General features: G+C 46.2%; 1 protein-coding gene across 2 annotated transcripts in view; it reads left to right on the top strand.

The window, feature by feature from the left end:
- Nucleotides 1-231: 231 nt before the first annotated feature.
- Nucleotides 232-14594, top strand: part of EXOC6B (exocyst complex component 6B) — a 332472-nt gene continuing 318109 nt past the window's right edge. For both annotated transcript variants that reach the window (XM_053941959.1, XM_053941958.1), the window contains exon 1: nt 232-402. In XM_053941959.1, coding sequence (XP_053797934.1) covers nt 290-402 — 113 coding nt within the window. In that variant the 5' untranslated portion in view covers nt 232-289. The remainder of the gene's footprint in view (nt 403-14594) is intronic.

Raw genomic sequence — 14594 nt, 5'->3', positions numbered from 1 at the left:
GGAGGACACGGGGCTGTGTCCCCTTCAGGAGTACCACACCGACACCAGCCCCGCTCAGCCCCCCACTCCCGGGGGCCGCCCCGCTCCGTCCCTCCCTCTCTGGGCGGAGCGGCCGCGCAGGCCCGGCCCCCTGCCGGACTACATCTCCCAGGGTGCCGCGCGGCCCGCTCCCCCCTCCCCGCCCCGCACTACATGTCCCGCGGTGCCGCGCGCGCGGCGGAGCGGGGCCGAGCAGCCCCGGCGGTGCCGCTGCCGGGCCGGGCCGGGCCGGGCCGGGCGGAGCGGCCCCATGGAGCGGCCGAAGATGGCGGAGCCGGAGAGCCTGGAGACGGCGGCGGAGCACGAGCGGATCCTGCGCGAGATCGAGAGCACGGACACGGCCTGCATCGGCCCCACGCTCAGGTGCGTGCCCCGCCCGGAGCCGCGAGGGGACCGCGGGGGGACCGCGGCGGGCACCGGGCGGCCCGTGCCTCAGAACTGCGGCGCTCGGGATGCGGGGGGTGTCGGCAGGCAGGGCTGTGCCGGAGCTGCCCTGCGGACGCCGCCCGTGCCCTTTGTCAGCCTCTGTCACCGGCTGGCCGCCGGCGGTGGCCCCGCGGGGCCGGCGCGGACCCCTCGGGCTGCCCGGGCTCCTTTTGTTCTCCCGTGCAGCCCCTGCCCGGCTCCGGCCGCGGCGTTCGCCCCTTCCCTGCTCCGTCACGTCCTTGCCGTCCCTGCGGAGCCGCCGCTCGCTCGGGGTTTCGCTGCGGGTTTTTGGGGCGGCGCCGGTGCCCAGGTGGCGAGCTGAGAGCTGAGGAATCGCCCGATTCCTGAGGAGATGCCGTTGTTTCGGGACAGCGATCCACACCCGTGCCCTGTCCTGTCCGGCTGCCCCGAGGCAGCACCGCTGCCCTGCGGTGCTGCGAGAACCCCTCCCTGCACAGAGCCCCCCCCGCCCTTCCCCTCCATCCTTCAGGTGCCGCCGAAGTTCTCCGCAGAACTTCGCAGGCGGCCGGGAGGTTTTGCGGAGCGCAGGTGTGTGTGTGTGTGTTAGCGGGCGGGCCGGGGATGGAGAGCATTCCCAGCTCCTCCCGACCCCCCGGGCGATCGCCACGGGAATGTTCGGGTTCAGCCGCGTTATCCCGGGCTCAGCTTGCTGAGGGGAATTCGGGGCGTTCGCATCAGCGCCAGGTGGGGAGGGCTTGGAGCCTCCCCTGCATTGCTGTGCCTCCAATTTCCCCAGCTCCCAAATTCCCAAAGCCGCGCTTGGAGCGGCTCCTGGAGCCTCTTCCCAAAGCCGAGGCTCGCAGCTCTGGGATTTACAGCGATGCTGCGGAGCTGGGGAGGGGGAAACCTGGGGATCTGTGGGGCAGCAGAGCTCTGGGTTCGCTCCAGCACTGCCCGTCCCCTCGTTTCTCTGGAATTCTCGCAGTTTTCTTCCTGGAGCTCTCCCGTGAAGCTTCTCAAGGTAAGCCGAGACGTTGGCAGTGAGATTTATTATTCTGCAAAAACTGGTTTGGATGGGTGGGAGCTGCCAGGGTGAAGAGTGTGGGTGTGTTGTTGTTTTTTTTTTTTTTTCCATTTCAGGGCACAAAAAGTGCAGCTGATCCCACTTCTGGATATTAAAGTTAGGCGAGGAGTTGGGTTTGATGTGGAGCTTTGCATTTCCACGGGAGAAACACGGAGTGTCCAGGCTGGGAGGGGTTTGGGTTTTATTCATTCACTGCTGCATTTTAATTAAAATTAACGATCAGCAAGGATGGCAGAGTTAAACTGGCCCGGCTCAGGGTAAACACCAGAGGCAGGAAGAGAGGATGCTGGAAACTTTTATTTTTTTTTTAAATACAAGGTGACTCATTTCTTGTGGGCATCATGGAATAATTGTGTGTCCAGGGGCCAGGCTGGCTTCCCTTCCAGGAACTCCCAGAGCTCAGCTCCGGGCTGGCCTGGAGTGCCCGGGGCTTGGGTTTGCAGAATTGGGTTTTTTATTGGTGCAGAATTGGACTTTTTATTGGTGCAGAATTGGACTTTTTATTGGTGCAGAATTGGACTTTTATTGATTCCTTTGGTTTGCAGAATTGGGCTTTTATTGGTGCAGAATTGGGCTTTTATTGGTGCAGAATTGGACTTTTATTGATTCTTTTGGTTTCCAGAATTGGGTTTTTATCAGCTCCTTTGGTTTACAGAATTGGGTTTTTATTGGTGCAGAATTGGGCTTTTATTGATTCCTTTGATTAACAGAATTGGGTTTTTATTGGTGCAGAATTGGGCTTTTATTGATTCCTTTGATTAACAGAATTGGGCTTTTATGTTTCCCTTGGTTTGTAGAACTGGGCTTTTATTGGTGCAGAATTGGGTTTTCATCAGTTCCTGACCCCTTTGGTTTGCAGGATTGGACTTTTATTGGTTCCTTTGGTTTACAGAATTGGATTTTTGAGTTCCTGATCCCTTTGGTTTACAGAATTGGTATTTTATAGGTGCAGAATTGGACTTTTATTGGTGCAGAATTGGACTTTTAGCTATTCATTTGGTTTGCAGAATGGGGTTTCTATGAGTTCCTGACCCCTTTGGTTTGCAGAATTGGTATTTTATAGGTGCAGAATTGGGTTTTCATCAGTTCCTGACCCCTTTGGTTTGCAGAACTGGCATTTTATAGGTGCAGAATTGGGTTTTCATCAGTTCCTGACCCCTTTGGTTTGCAGAACTGGCATTTTATAGGTGCAGAATTGGGTTTTCATCAGTTCCTGACCCCTTTGGTTTGCAGAATTGGTATTTTATAGGTGCAGAATTGGGTTTTCATCAGTTCCTGACCCCTTTGGTTTGCAGAATTGGTATTTTATAGGTGCAGAATTGGGTTTTTATTGATTCCTGACCCCTTTGGTTTGCAGAATTGGTATTTTATAGGTGCAGAATTGGGTTTTCATCAGTTCCTGACCCCTTTGGTTTGCAGAATTAGACTTTTATTGGTGTAGAATTGTGTTTTTATTGGTTCCTGACCCCTTTGGTTTGCAGAGCTGGCATTTTGTAGGTGCACAATTGGGTTTTTATCGGTTCCTGACCCCTTTGGTTTGTAGAACTGGCATTTTATAGGTGCAGAATTGGGTTTTTATCGGTTCCTGACCCCTTTGGTTTGCAGAACTGGCAATTTGTAGGTGCACAGTTGGGCTTTTGTGGGTCCCTGGCTCGGATGGGAGCCGCAGGGTCCAGCCCAGCAGGGTGGCACATGCCAAGGGTACCAATTGCTGCCAGGAGGGGATTCCTTGGGGTCCCTCCCAGCCCTGCAGCCCGGCCCCCCTGGGATGGGCACTGGGGACCCTGCTGGGGACACTGGGGACCCCCCTGAGCACCCCGTTGGGGGCACTGGGGACCCTGCTGGGGGCACTGGAACCCCGCTGGGCACTGGGGATGGGCCACTGGGGGCACTGGGGACCCTGCTGGGCACTGGGGACACTGGGGACACTGGGGACGGGCACTGGGGACCCTGCTGAGGACCCGCTGGGGGCACTGGGGATTGGAACTAGGGACCCTGCTGGGGCAACTGGGACCCCACTGGGCACTGGGGACCCCCCTTGGCACCCCACTGGGGGCACTGGGGACCCTGCTGGGGGCACTGGGACCCTGCTGGGCACTGGAGATGGGCACTGGGGACCCCGCTGGGCACTGGGGACAGGCACTGGGGATGGGCACTGGGGACCCACTGGGGGTGCTGGGGATGGGCACTGGGGGACCCCCCTTGGCACCCTGCTGGGGGCACTGGGGACCCACTGGGGACACTGGGGACAGGCACTGGGGACCCTGCTGGGCACTGGGGATGGGCACTGGGGGCACTGGGACCCCGCTGGGGGCACTAGGGATGGGCACTGGGGGCACTGGGGATGGGCACTGGGGGCACTGGGACCCCGCTGGGGGCACTGGGGATGGGCACTGGGGGCACTGGGACCCCGCTGGGCAGTGGGCCGGGCAGCAGGACCCGCTGGCCCCGTGCCCCTGTGCCCCTGTGCCCCGTGCCCCGTGCCCCGTGCCCCGTGCCCTGTGCCCCTGTGCCCTGTGCCCCTGTGCCCCTGTGCCCCTGTGCCCTGTGCCCCTGTGCCCTGTGCCCCTGTGCCCCTGTGCCCTGTGCCCCTGTGCCCCTGTGCCCTGTGCCCCTGTGCCCTGTGCCCCTGTGCCCTGTGCCCTGTGCCCCTGTGCCCTGTGCCCCTGTGCCCTGTGCCCCTGTGCCCCTGTGCCCTGTGCCCCTGTGCCCCGTGCCCCTGTGCCCTGTGCCCCTGTGTCCTGTGTCCTGTGTCCTGTGCCCTGTGCCCCTGTGCCCTGTGCCCCTGTGCCCCTGTGCCCCTGTGCCCCTGTGCCCTGTGCCCCTGTGCCCTGTGCCCCTGTGCCCCGTGCCCCTGTGCCCTGTGCCCCGTACCCTGTGCCCCGTGCCCCTGTGCCCCGTGCCCCTGTGCCCCGTGCCCCTGTGCCCCGTGCCCCTGTGCCCTGTGCCCTGTGCCCTGTGCCCCTGTGCCCTGTGCCCCTGTGCCCTGTGCCCTGTGCCCTGTGCCCTGTGCCCTGTGCCCTGTGCCCTGTGCCCCTGTGCCCTGTGCCCCGTACCCTGTGCCCCTGTGCCCTGTGCCCCTGTGCCCTGTGCCCTGTGCCCCGTGCCCTGTGCCCCGTACCCTGTGCCCCGTGCCCCTGTGCCCTGTGCCCCTGTGCCCTGTGCCCCGTGCCCTGTGCCCCGTACCCTGTGCCCCTGTGCCCCGTACCCTGTGCCCTGTGCCCCTGTGCCCCTGTGCCCTGTGCCCTGTGCCCGTGGCACTGCAGGGCACGGCGCTGGGGGTCCCTGGAAGCAGAGGCAGGATCAGGATGGTTTCCCTGCCCCTCACTCCTCACTGCTGCCTTCCCCCGGCTGCTTCTGGGGCCTGGCCCGGGATTGGGAGAATTCCCTGAATTCTGCAGGGTCAGGAAACAAAAAATGTTTGTAATAAAGAATTTGAAAACTTTTTAGGGGAAGAGAAGCTGGAACTCCAAACCAGCTCTTGCCTGGCTGTGCTACCCAAGAGCTCTCGTTTTTGTTGTGTTTAATTGAAGTTTGTTGCTCTTCCTGTGCCCTTGAGCTGGGTTTTGTAATTATATCTATATAATATATATTTAAAAATATATTTATATCTATCTATATATTTATTTATATATTTATTTCTATGTATTTATTTATCAATATAGATACATATTTATATATATATATATTTACATACAATTCTTTCAAATATATAAATCTATATAAAATCTATATATATAAATTTTAGTATTATATATTATTAAAAATGTTTGTAATAAAGAATTTGAAAACCTTTTAGGGGAAGAGAAGCTGGAACTCCAAACCAGCTCTTGCCTGGCTGTGCTACCCAAGTGCTCTCATTTTTGTTGTGTTTAATTGAAGTTTCTTGCTCTTTCTGTGCCCTTGAGCTGGGTTTTGTATTTTTATATATTGATATATATTTCTATATTTTTATATCTATATTTATATATAGATATTTCTATATATACATACATATATATATACACATACATATATATATACACATACATATATATATACACATACATATATATATACACATACATATATATATACATACATATACATATACATATATATATATATATATATTTTTTTTTTTTTTTTATTTTTATTTTATTTTTTTTTTTAGTGTAGCATATTGCAAACCCCATTTGGTTTGTTTCTGATCCCTGCTGCCCTGTGATATTCCAGCTCAGGTCGCTGAGGGAGATGGGTTATAACAGTGAGGTTTCCTTATGGCACCCCATAAAATGGGGGTCAAAGCTCGCCCCTTTTCCCTGGAACCCGAGGGCTGTGCCTGTAACAGCCGAGTTTGAAATCATTCCAGAGTGGGTGAAATCATGTCAGAGCAGGTGAAATCATGTCAGAGCAGTTAAATAATTTCAGAGCAGGTGAAATAATTTTAAAGCTGTTAAAATAATTTCAAAGCAGTTAAAATCATTTCAAAGCAGGTGAAATAATTTCAAAGCAGTTAAAATCATTTCAAAGCAGTTAAATAATTTCAAAGCAGTTAAAATCATTTCAGAGCAGGTGAAATCATTTCAAAGCAGTTAAAATCATTTCAAAGCAGTTAAAATCATTTCAAAGCAGTTAAAATCATTTCAAAGCAGTTAAAATAATTTCAAAGCAGGTGAAATAATTTCAAAGCAGGTGAAATCATTTCAAAGCAGTTAAATAATTTCAAAGCAGTTAAAATCATTTCAAAGCAGTTAAATCATTCCAGAGCAGTTTTTCTTGCACATTTTGCTGTCCTTGCTCCCTGCAGTGTCCTTTAGCACCTGGTGTCACCTCCTGGCTCAGCTCCAGCCTGGATTAAATCACTTTTTAATCCTCTGCCTCAGCTGCTCGAGCTCTGCAAGCCCTTGGGAAGTTGATGCAGGATTTTTGGAGCAGCCTTTGATAAATTCACGAGGTTTTTAATCAGCATTTGATGAGTTTAAGCAGCCCTGGGAGGCCACACAGGTGTGCTCCCCGTGCTTTTTGTGTCTTCTCTCTGTTTTAAATCACATCAGGCTGCAAAACCCTGCTGCTTTCCCCCAGAGCTGCTGGTCCAGCAGGGATTTCCTCGGTTCCAGCAGGGATTTCCTCAGTTCCAGCAGGAATTGTTCCTTTCACAGTGATTCCATTTCCCTGGGAGCTCAGGTGTGGCTCCTGTCCCTGCAGAGCCAGGTGCTGGGAAGGCTCAGGATTTATTTCCAGGTGATTCTTGTAATTCCCTGCCCGATTCTGTGAATTTTGTGTCCTCTGGCAACGATTTTCAGGTGATTCTTGTAATTCCCTGCCTGATTCCCTGGCTTCTTTTTGTCCTCTTCAAATTATTTTCAGGTGATTTTTGTAATTCCCTGCCTGATTCTGTGAATTTTCTGTCCTCTGGCAATGATTTCCAGGTGATTCTTGTAATTCCCTGCCTGGTTCTGTGAATTTTGTGTCCTCTGGCAATGATTTCCAGGTGATTCTTGTAATTCCCTGCCTTTTTTTGTCCTCTGGCAATGATTCCCAGGTGATTCTTGTTATTCCTTACTTGATTCTGTGAATTTTGTGTCCTCTGCCAGTGATTTCCAGGTGATTCTTGTAATTCCCTGCCTGATTCTGTGACTTCAGTGTCCCCTGGAAACGATTTCCAGGTGATTCTTGTATTTCCCTGGCTGATTCTGTGAATTTTGTGTCCTCTGGCAATGATTTCCAGGTGATTCTTGATATTCCCTGCCTGATTCCTTACTTTTTTTCGGTCCTCTTCAAATTATTTCCAGGTGATTCTTGTAATTCCCTGCCTGGTTCTGTGAATTTTCTGTCCTCTGGCAATGATTTCCAGGTGATTCTTGTTATTCCCTGCCTTTTGTGTCCTCTGGCAATGATTTCCAGGTGATTCTTGTATTTCCCTGCCTGATTCTGTGACTTTAGTGTCCCTTGGAAACGATTTCCAGGTGATTCTTGTAATTCCCTGCCTTTTTTTGTCCTCTTTAAATCATTTCCAAGTGATTCTTTTAATTCCCTGTTTGTTTCTGAGGCTTTTGTGTCCTCTTTAAATGATTACCAGGCGATTCTTGTAATTCCCTGCCTGATTCTGTGAATTTTGTGTCCTCTGCCAGTGATTTCCAGGTGATTCTTGTAATTCCCTGCCTGATTCTGTGACTTCAGTGTCCCCTGGAAACGATTTCCAGGTGATTCATGTAATTCCCTGCCCGATTCTGTGAATTTTGTGTCCCCTGGCAATGATTTCCAGGTGATTCTTGATATTCCCTGCCTGATTCCTTGCCTTTTTTCGGTCCTCTTCAAATTATTTCCAGGTGATTCTTGTAATTCCCTGCCTGGTTCTGTGAATTTTCTGTCCTCTGGCAATGATTTCCAGGTGATTCTTGTAATTCCCTGCCTGATTCTGTGACTTTTGTGTCCTTTGGAAACGATTTCTAGGTGATTCTTGTAATTCCCTGCCTTTTTTTGTCCTCTGGCAATGATTCCCAGGTGATTCTTGTTATTCCTTACTTGATTCTGTGACTTTAGTGTCCCCTGGAAACGATTTCCAGGTGATTCTTGTAATTCCCTGCCTTTTTTTGTCCTCTTTAAATCATTTCCAAGTGATTCTTTTAATTCCCTGTTTGTTTCTGAGGCTTTTGTGTCCTCTTTAAATGATTACCAGGTGATTCTTGTAATTCCCTGCCTGATTCTGTGAATTTTGTGTCCTCTGCCAGTGATTTCCAGGTGATTCTTGTAATTCCCTGCCTGATTCTGTGACTTCAGTGTCCCCTGGAAACGATTTCCAGGTGATTCTTGTATTTCCCTGGCTGATTCTGTGAATTTTGTGTCCTCTGGCAATGATTTCCAGGTGATTCTTGATATTCCCTGCCTGATTCCTTGCCTTTTTTCCGTCCTCTTCAAATTATTTCCAGGTGATTCTTGTAATTCCCTGCCTGGTTCTGTGAATTTTCTGTCCTCTGGCAATGATTTCCAGGTGATTCTTGTTATTCCCTGCCTTTTGTGTCCTCTGGCAATGATTTCCAGGTGATTCTTGTATTTCCCTGCCTGATTCTGTGACTTTAGTGTCCCTTGGAAACGATTTCCAGGTGATTCTTGTAATTCCCTGCCTTTTTTTGTCCTCTTTAAATCATTTCCAAGTGATTCTTTTAATTCCCTGTTTGTTTCTGTGGCTTTTGTGTCCTCTTTAAATGATTACCAGGTGATTCTTGTAATTCCCTGCCTGATTCTGTGACTTCAGTGTCCCCTGGAAACGATTTCCAGGTGATTCTTGTATTTCCCTGGCTGATTCTGTGAATTTTGTGTCCTCTGGCAATGATTTCCAGGTGATTATTGATATTCCCTGCCTTTTGTGTCCTCTGGCAATGATTTCCAGGTGATTCTTGTTATTCCTTGCCTGATTCTGTGAATTTTGTGTCCCCTGGCAACGATTTCCAGGTGATTCATGTAATTCCCTGCCTGATTCTGTGACTTTTGTGTGCTGTGCAAACAGCTCCTCCCTGGCTTTTGCTGCCTCCCAGGTGTGTGTTTGCTTTCCAGGCTTTACCAATCCTCTCCGGGCTGGTGCTTCCCAGTGCCCTGCAGGAAAACCAGGAATGCTGGAGCTGGGCTTTTAGCCACAATCACAGAGGTGTGAAACTCTGTGAAATAAAGATGGAGCTGTGAGTTTGCAGGGGTCAGAGCAGGGAAAGGAGGCTCAGTGAGGTCGTGAGCAGCTCCTGAGTGGATTAAAGCAGGGCTGGAATTAAGCTGAGCTCCCCAATTCCTGCCTCAGCTCCTCCAGGGCAGTGCCTGGGCTCGGTGTTTTCCATTCCAGCATCATTCCCTGCTTGGCACTTCCCTGTCTGCAGCTGAGACAGAGGAGCTCCTCATTCCTGGATTTTTTTTTTGTATTGGGATTATGGGTTTTGTGTCTGGGATGTTTGACAGATGCCAGGGATTGGGGTGGGGATCCCTGTAATTCCTATAATCTCTGTTCTCCCAGCCCTGCTGCAATTCCTGAAAAAAAATTAGGAGTTTTTCCTGGAAAATAATTGGCATTTAGGATCTGGACTGATCTGGCTCAATGTGTTATCTCTGCCTGAAGGGATATTCTGAAATTTCCCAGATTTTATGGATTTTTTCTCCTCACTGAGGTTCTGTGCAAAGCTCTGAGATGGGAATCCCTGTAATTCCCATAATCCCTGTTCTCCCAGCCCTGCTGCAATACCTGAAAAAAAAAGGAAACTCCAATATCAGGAGTCTTTCCTGGGAAATAATCAACATTTCTGATCTGGCCTGGTCTGGCTCCATGTGTGGAGCACTGGCATCCATGCCTGAAGGGATATCCTGAAATTACCCAGATTTTATGGATTTTTTCTCCTCACCCGAGGTTCTGCACACAGCTCTGAGATGGGAATCTCTGACAGGATTCCAGGGAATCCTGGGATGGTTTGGGTGGGATGATCCTGTTCCCCCACCTTCCACTGTCCCAGGGTGCTCCAGCCTGGCCTTGCACATTCCCAGGGATCCAGCCCCAGCTTCTCTGGGAATTCCATCCCAGCCCCTCCCGGGCAGGAATTCTTGGCTCCTGAGCTGGGGCTGATGCTGTGGACAGGGAATGTTCTCTGGGTTATTCTCTCCTGTGTTTTCTGACGGAGCTGAGGTGGAATTCTGGCAGTTCTGTTCCTGTGGCATCCAGGATTCTGGAGCTGAACTTGCAGAGCTCAGGACAGAAACTCAGGCATGGAGCCCAGCAAGTCCTGGGGTTCTTCCTCATCCCCTCTGAGCTCCCAGCATCTCCTAAGCTGGGAGTTGTTTTACAACTTTCTAAAAATCTTCTTACCTTTCCCATTTCCCACAGCTGTGCCTTGGCTCCAAGCATGGAAAAGTGACCCAAAAAGCCAGAGGAGGTTTGGCTGTGGGCTATCCCTATTTCCAGGCCAGGCAGGAGCTGGCACACAGGGATTTGGTGTGGCCAGAGGCAGGACTGAGTTTTGGTGGGTTTAGGGAAGTTCAGGAGGTTTGGGCAGACACAAAGCTGGCTCGTTCCTGCTCCGTGCTCACGGGGGAGGGATTTTTGTCCCTCTCTCCCACTCCTGGGAGTTATTTTCCAGCTGGATCTGCTCCCTGCACCTCCTGCTGGGCTTGTTTGTGGCTTCCCAGTGTCTGGACTGGCACTGGCCTTTGGGGCTCTGGCTTCCAGCTGTGCTGCCACATCCCGAGCTGGGCTCTGGCCCTTCCCGAGCCTGTGGAATTCGGGTTCCCCTGGATGAGCACGGAGCAGGAGCATCCCTGGAGCTCCTGGCCTGGAGCAGGGGTGGCCAGGCTGTGCTGGGGTGACACGGGGACAGCGGTCTGTGCTGCAGATGTGGAGAGGAGCAAGCACAGCCTGGGGGTGAACGGCTTCCCTGGGATTGTCCCGGAGCGCTGATGGGATTTCTGCTCCCTCCTGGGACAGCCTTGCTGGGCTGTGTCCATCCAGCTGGGAGGCAGGAAGGAGATGAAGGGATTTTCCTTCCCTCATGCCAGCACTCTGAAGTGTCTCCTTTCTTGAGGGAAATCATCCAAAAATCATCCCCATCCCTCTGCGAGCCCCCCTGAGGCTGCAGGCTGAGCTCGAAGGACACTGAGCGCTCCAACCTCTGCCTGCGCTCCACAAATCCCATCCCCACCAGCCCCATCCCTTTTTTTTTCTGGGCAGTAATTCATGGAATATCGACTCCCAGCAAAGGAAGAGCAGCAGAGGCTGTCTAGACAACAACTGTAAATTGTCTGCTCGTAAAAACCTCCCAGGATCTTTTGAAGGAGCTTTCAGCCCATTTTCCTGCCACCCACACAGGGAATCTGCAAAAAAAAAAAAAAAAAAAATCCCCAAATCCTGATTTTTCCCTCCTGAAAAGCAGCCTCGGTGTGTCCAGAATTAAGTGGCTTCTAAAGGAAGTGCTGCTGGAATTGTGGTTTTGGTCCCTTCTCCGGCTGCTGCTGTGCAGATCCCAAGGATTTTGGTGGGGAGGAAAAAAATATCAGGAGTTTTTCCCAGGAAATAATCAGTATTTCTGATCTGCACTGGTCTGGCTTAATTTGTTGGCTGTGCCTGAAGGAATATCCTGAAATTACCCTGAATATCCTGAAATTTTATAGATTTGTTTTCCCCCTCACCTGAGGTTCTCTACACAGCTCTGAGATGGGAATCCCTGTAATTCCCATAATCCCATTTCTCCCAGCCCTGCTGCAATTCCTGAAAAAAAAAATAGGAGTTTTTCCTGGGAAATAATTGGCATTTAGGATCCAGACAGGTCTGGCTTAATTTGTTGGTTGTGCCTGAAGGGATATCCTGAAATTTCCCAGATTTTATGGATTTTTTCCCCTCACTGAGGTTCTGTGCACAGCTCTGAGATGGGAATCCCTGTAATTCCCAGATTTCCCTTTTCTCCCAGGCCTGCTGCAATTCCTGAAAGAATATCAGGAGTTTTTCCCAGGAAATAATCGACATTTCTGATCTGGACTGGTCTGGCTCCATGTGTGGAGCACTGGCATCCGTGCCTGAAGGGATATCCTGGAATTATCCCAGATTTGATGGATAATTTTTGTGGATAATTTTTGTGGATAATTTTTGTGGATAATTTTTGTGGATAATTTTTGTGGATAATTTTTGTGGATAATTTTATGGATAATTTTTAAGGATAATTTTAAAGGATAACCTGAGCAGTGCTGATGTTCTGCAAACAGCTCCAAGCAGCGAATCCCTGTAATTCCCATAATCCCTGTTCTCCCAGCCCTGCTGCAATTCCTGAAAAAAAAAATTAGGAGTTTTTCCTGGGAAATAATTGGCATTTAGGATCTGGACTGGTCAGGCTCGATGTGTTATCTCTGCCTGAAGGAATATCCTGAAATTATCCCAGATTTTATGGATTTTTTCCCCTCACTGAGGTTCTGTGCAAAGCTCTGAGATGGGAATCCCTGTAATTCCCAGATTTCCCTTTTCTCCCAGCCCTGCTGCAATTCCTGAAAAAAAAATAGGAGTTTTTCCTGGGAAATAATTGGCATTTCTGATCTGGCCTGGTCTGGCTCCATGTGTGGAGCACTGGCATCCGTGCCTGAAGGGATATCCTGAAATTACCCAGATTTTGTGGATAATTTTTGATGGATAATTTTTGATGGATAATTTTTGATGGATAATTTTTGATGGATAATTTTTGATGGATAATTTTTGATGGATAATTTTTAAGGATAATTTTTAAGGATAATTTTTCAGGATAACCTGAGCAGTGCTGATGTTCTGCAAACAGCTCCAAGCAGTGAATCCCTGTAATTCCCAGATTTCCCATTTCTCCCAGCCCTGCTGCAGTTCCTCAGTGTTAGAGATGCTATTTTGACTTTAAATGTTTATTATTTTCCATTTATATTGTGAGTTTTATAGTATTTTATTAAGAATTTATAGAATGGTTAATTATTTTTTATGAGGTTTTTAAAGGTTAAACTATTTAATTAAGAAATGATATTGAAATTGTTTTTATTTTTAACTTAATTATTTGAAATCCGCAATGCAGGCTTTTATGTTGAATTATAAAATGTTACTTAAATTTATGAAGGAGAAGTGAAGGAGGAGGATTAGTTTTTGTTTTAGAACTTTTATTTTGTTTTATATTTAATTAAAAGATCTATTATTGTTATATATATATTGTTAAAACATAATACATAATAAACATAAAACATAATAATAATCAACATAAAACATAATTCTATATAATATTATGATCTATTATATGTTATTATGTAGGTTATTTATTATTAAAATAATAGATAAAAATATAAAATTTAAATTTTCTTTATTTTGTGATATTGCACACTTTTACTTCAATTATATATCATTGCATATTATTATGTTTTATGTATATTATTAGTATAATATAAAAATATAAGTCTAATTTTTTGTGATAATGATATATAATTGAATGAAAAGTATGTAATATATATAATATTTTATATATATTATTAAAATAATATATAAAACACAGAATTTTAGATTTTATTTTGTGATATTACAGACTTTAATATTAATTATATATTTTTATATATTATGCTTAATATATATTATTAAAATAATATATAAAATATAAAATTTTATTTTTATTTTGCGGTATTGTATACTCTTAATTATATATCACAATATATTATTATGTTTTATATATATTATTAAAATATTATGTAAAATATAAAATTCTAATTTTTTATTTTGGGATATTACATACTTTAAAATTAATTATATATTTTTATATATTATGTTTAATACATATTATTAAAATAATATATAAACCACAAAATTTTATTTATTTTGTGATATTGCATGCTCTTAATTATATATCATGATATATTATTATGTTTTATAGCTATTATTCAAATATGTAAAATTCTATTTTTTTATTTTGTGATATTACATACTTTTAATTGAATTATATATATTATGTTTTATATATATTATTAAAATAATATATAAAACACAAAATTTTATTTATTTTGTGATATTGCATGCTCTTAATTATATATCATGATATATTATTTTTATATATATTATTCAAATATGTAAAATATAAAATTCTAATTTTTTATTTTGTGATATTACATTTAATTTAATTATCTATATTATGTTTTATATATATTATTAAAATAATATATAAACCACAAAATTTTATTTATTTTGTGATATTGCATACTCTTAGTTGTATATCATGATATATTATTATGTTTTATAGATATTATTCAAATATGTAAAATATAAAATTCTAATTTTTTATTTTGTGATATTACATACTTTTAATTTAATTATCTATTTTTATAATTATGTTTTATAGATATTATTAAAATATTATGTAAAAGATAAAATTCTAATTTTTCCTTTTGGGATATTACATACTTTTAATTTAATTATATACATTCTGTTTTATATATATTACTAAAACAATATATAAAAATATTTTTTAAATGTTATGATATGCTACACTGTAATTCAGTGATGTATTTGTAATTTCAGTCCTGTTGATGAATTTTGGAGCCGTTCCCTGTGCTCTGAGGTTAAGGCCGCGTTCTCTCGGGGCTCGGAGTCTGT

The sequence above is a fragment of the Vidua chalybeata genome, chromosome 4 (assembly GCF_026979565.1).
Source record: "Vidua chalybeata isolate OUT-0048 chromosome 4, bVidCha1 merged haplotype, whole genome shotgun sequence".
In the NCBI taxonomy this organism is placed as follows: domain Eukaryota; kingdom Metazoa; phylum Chordata; class Aves; order Passeriformes; family Viduidae; genus Vidua; species Vidua chalybeata.
This window is presented reverse-complemented; position numbering and strand designations above follow the sequence as displayed.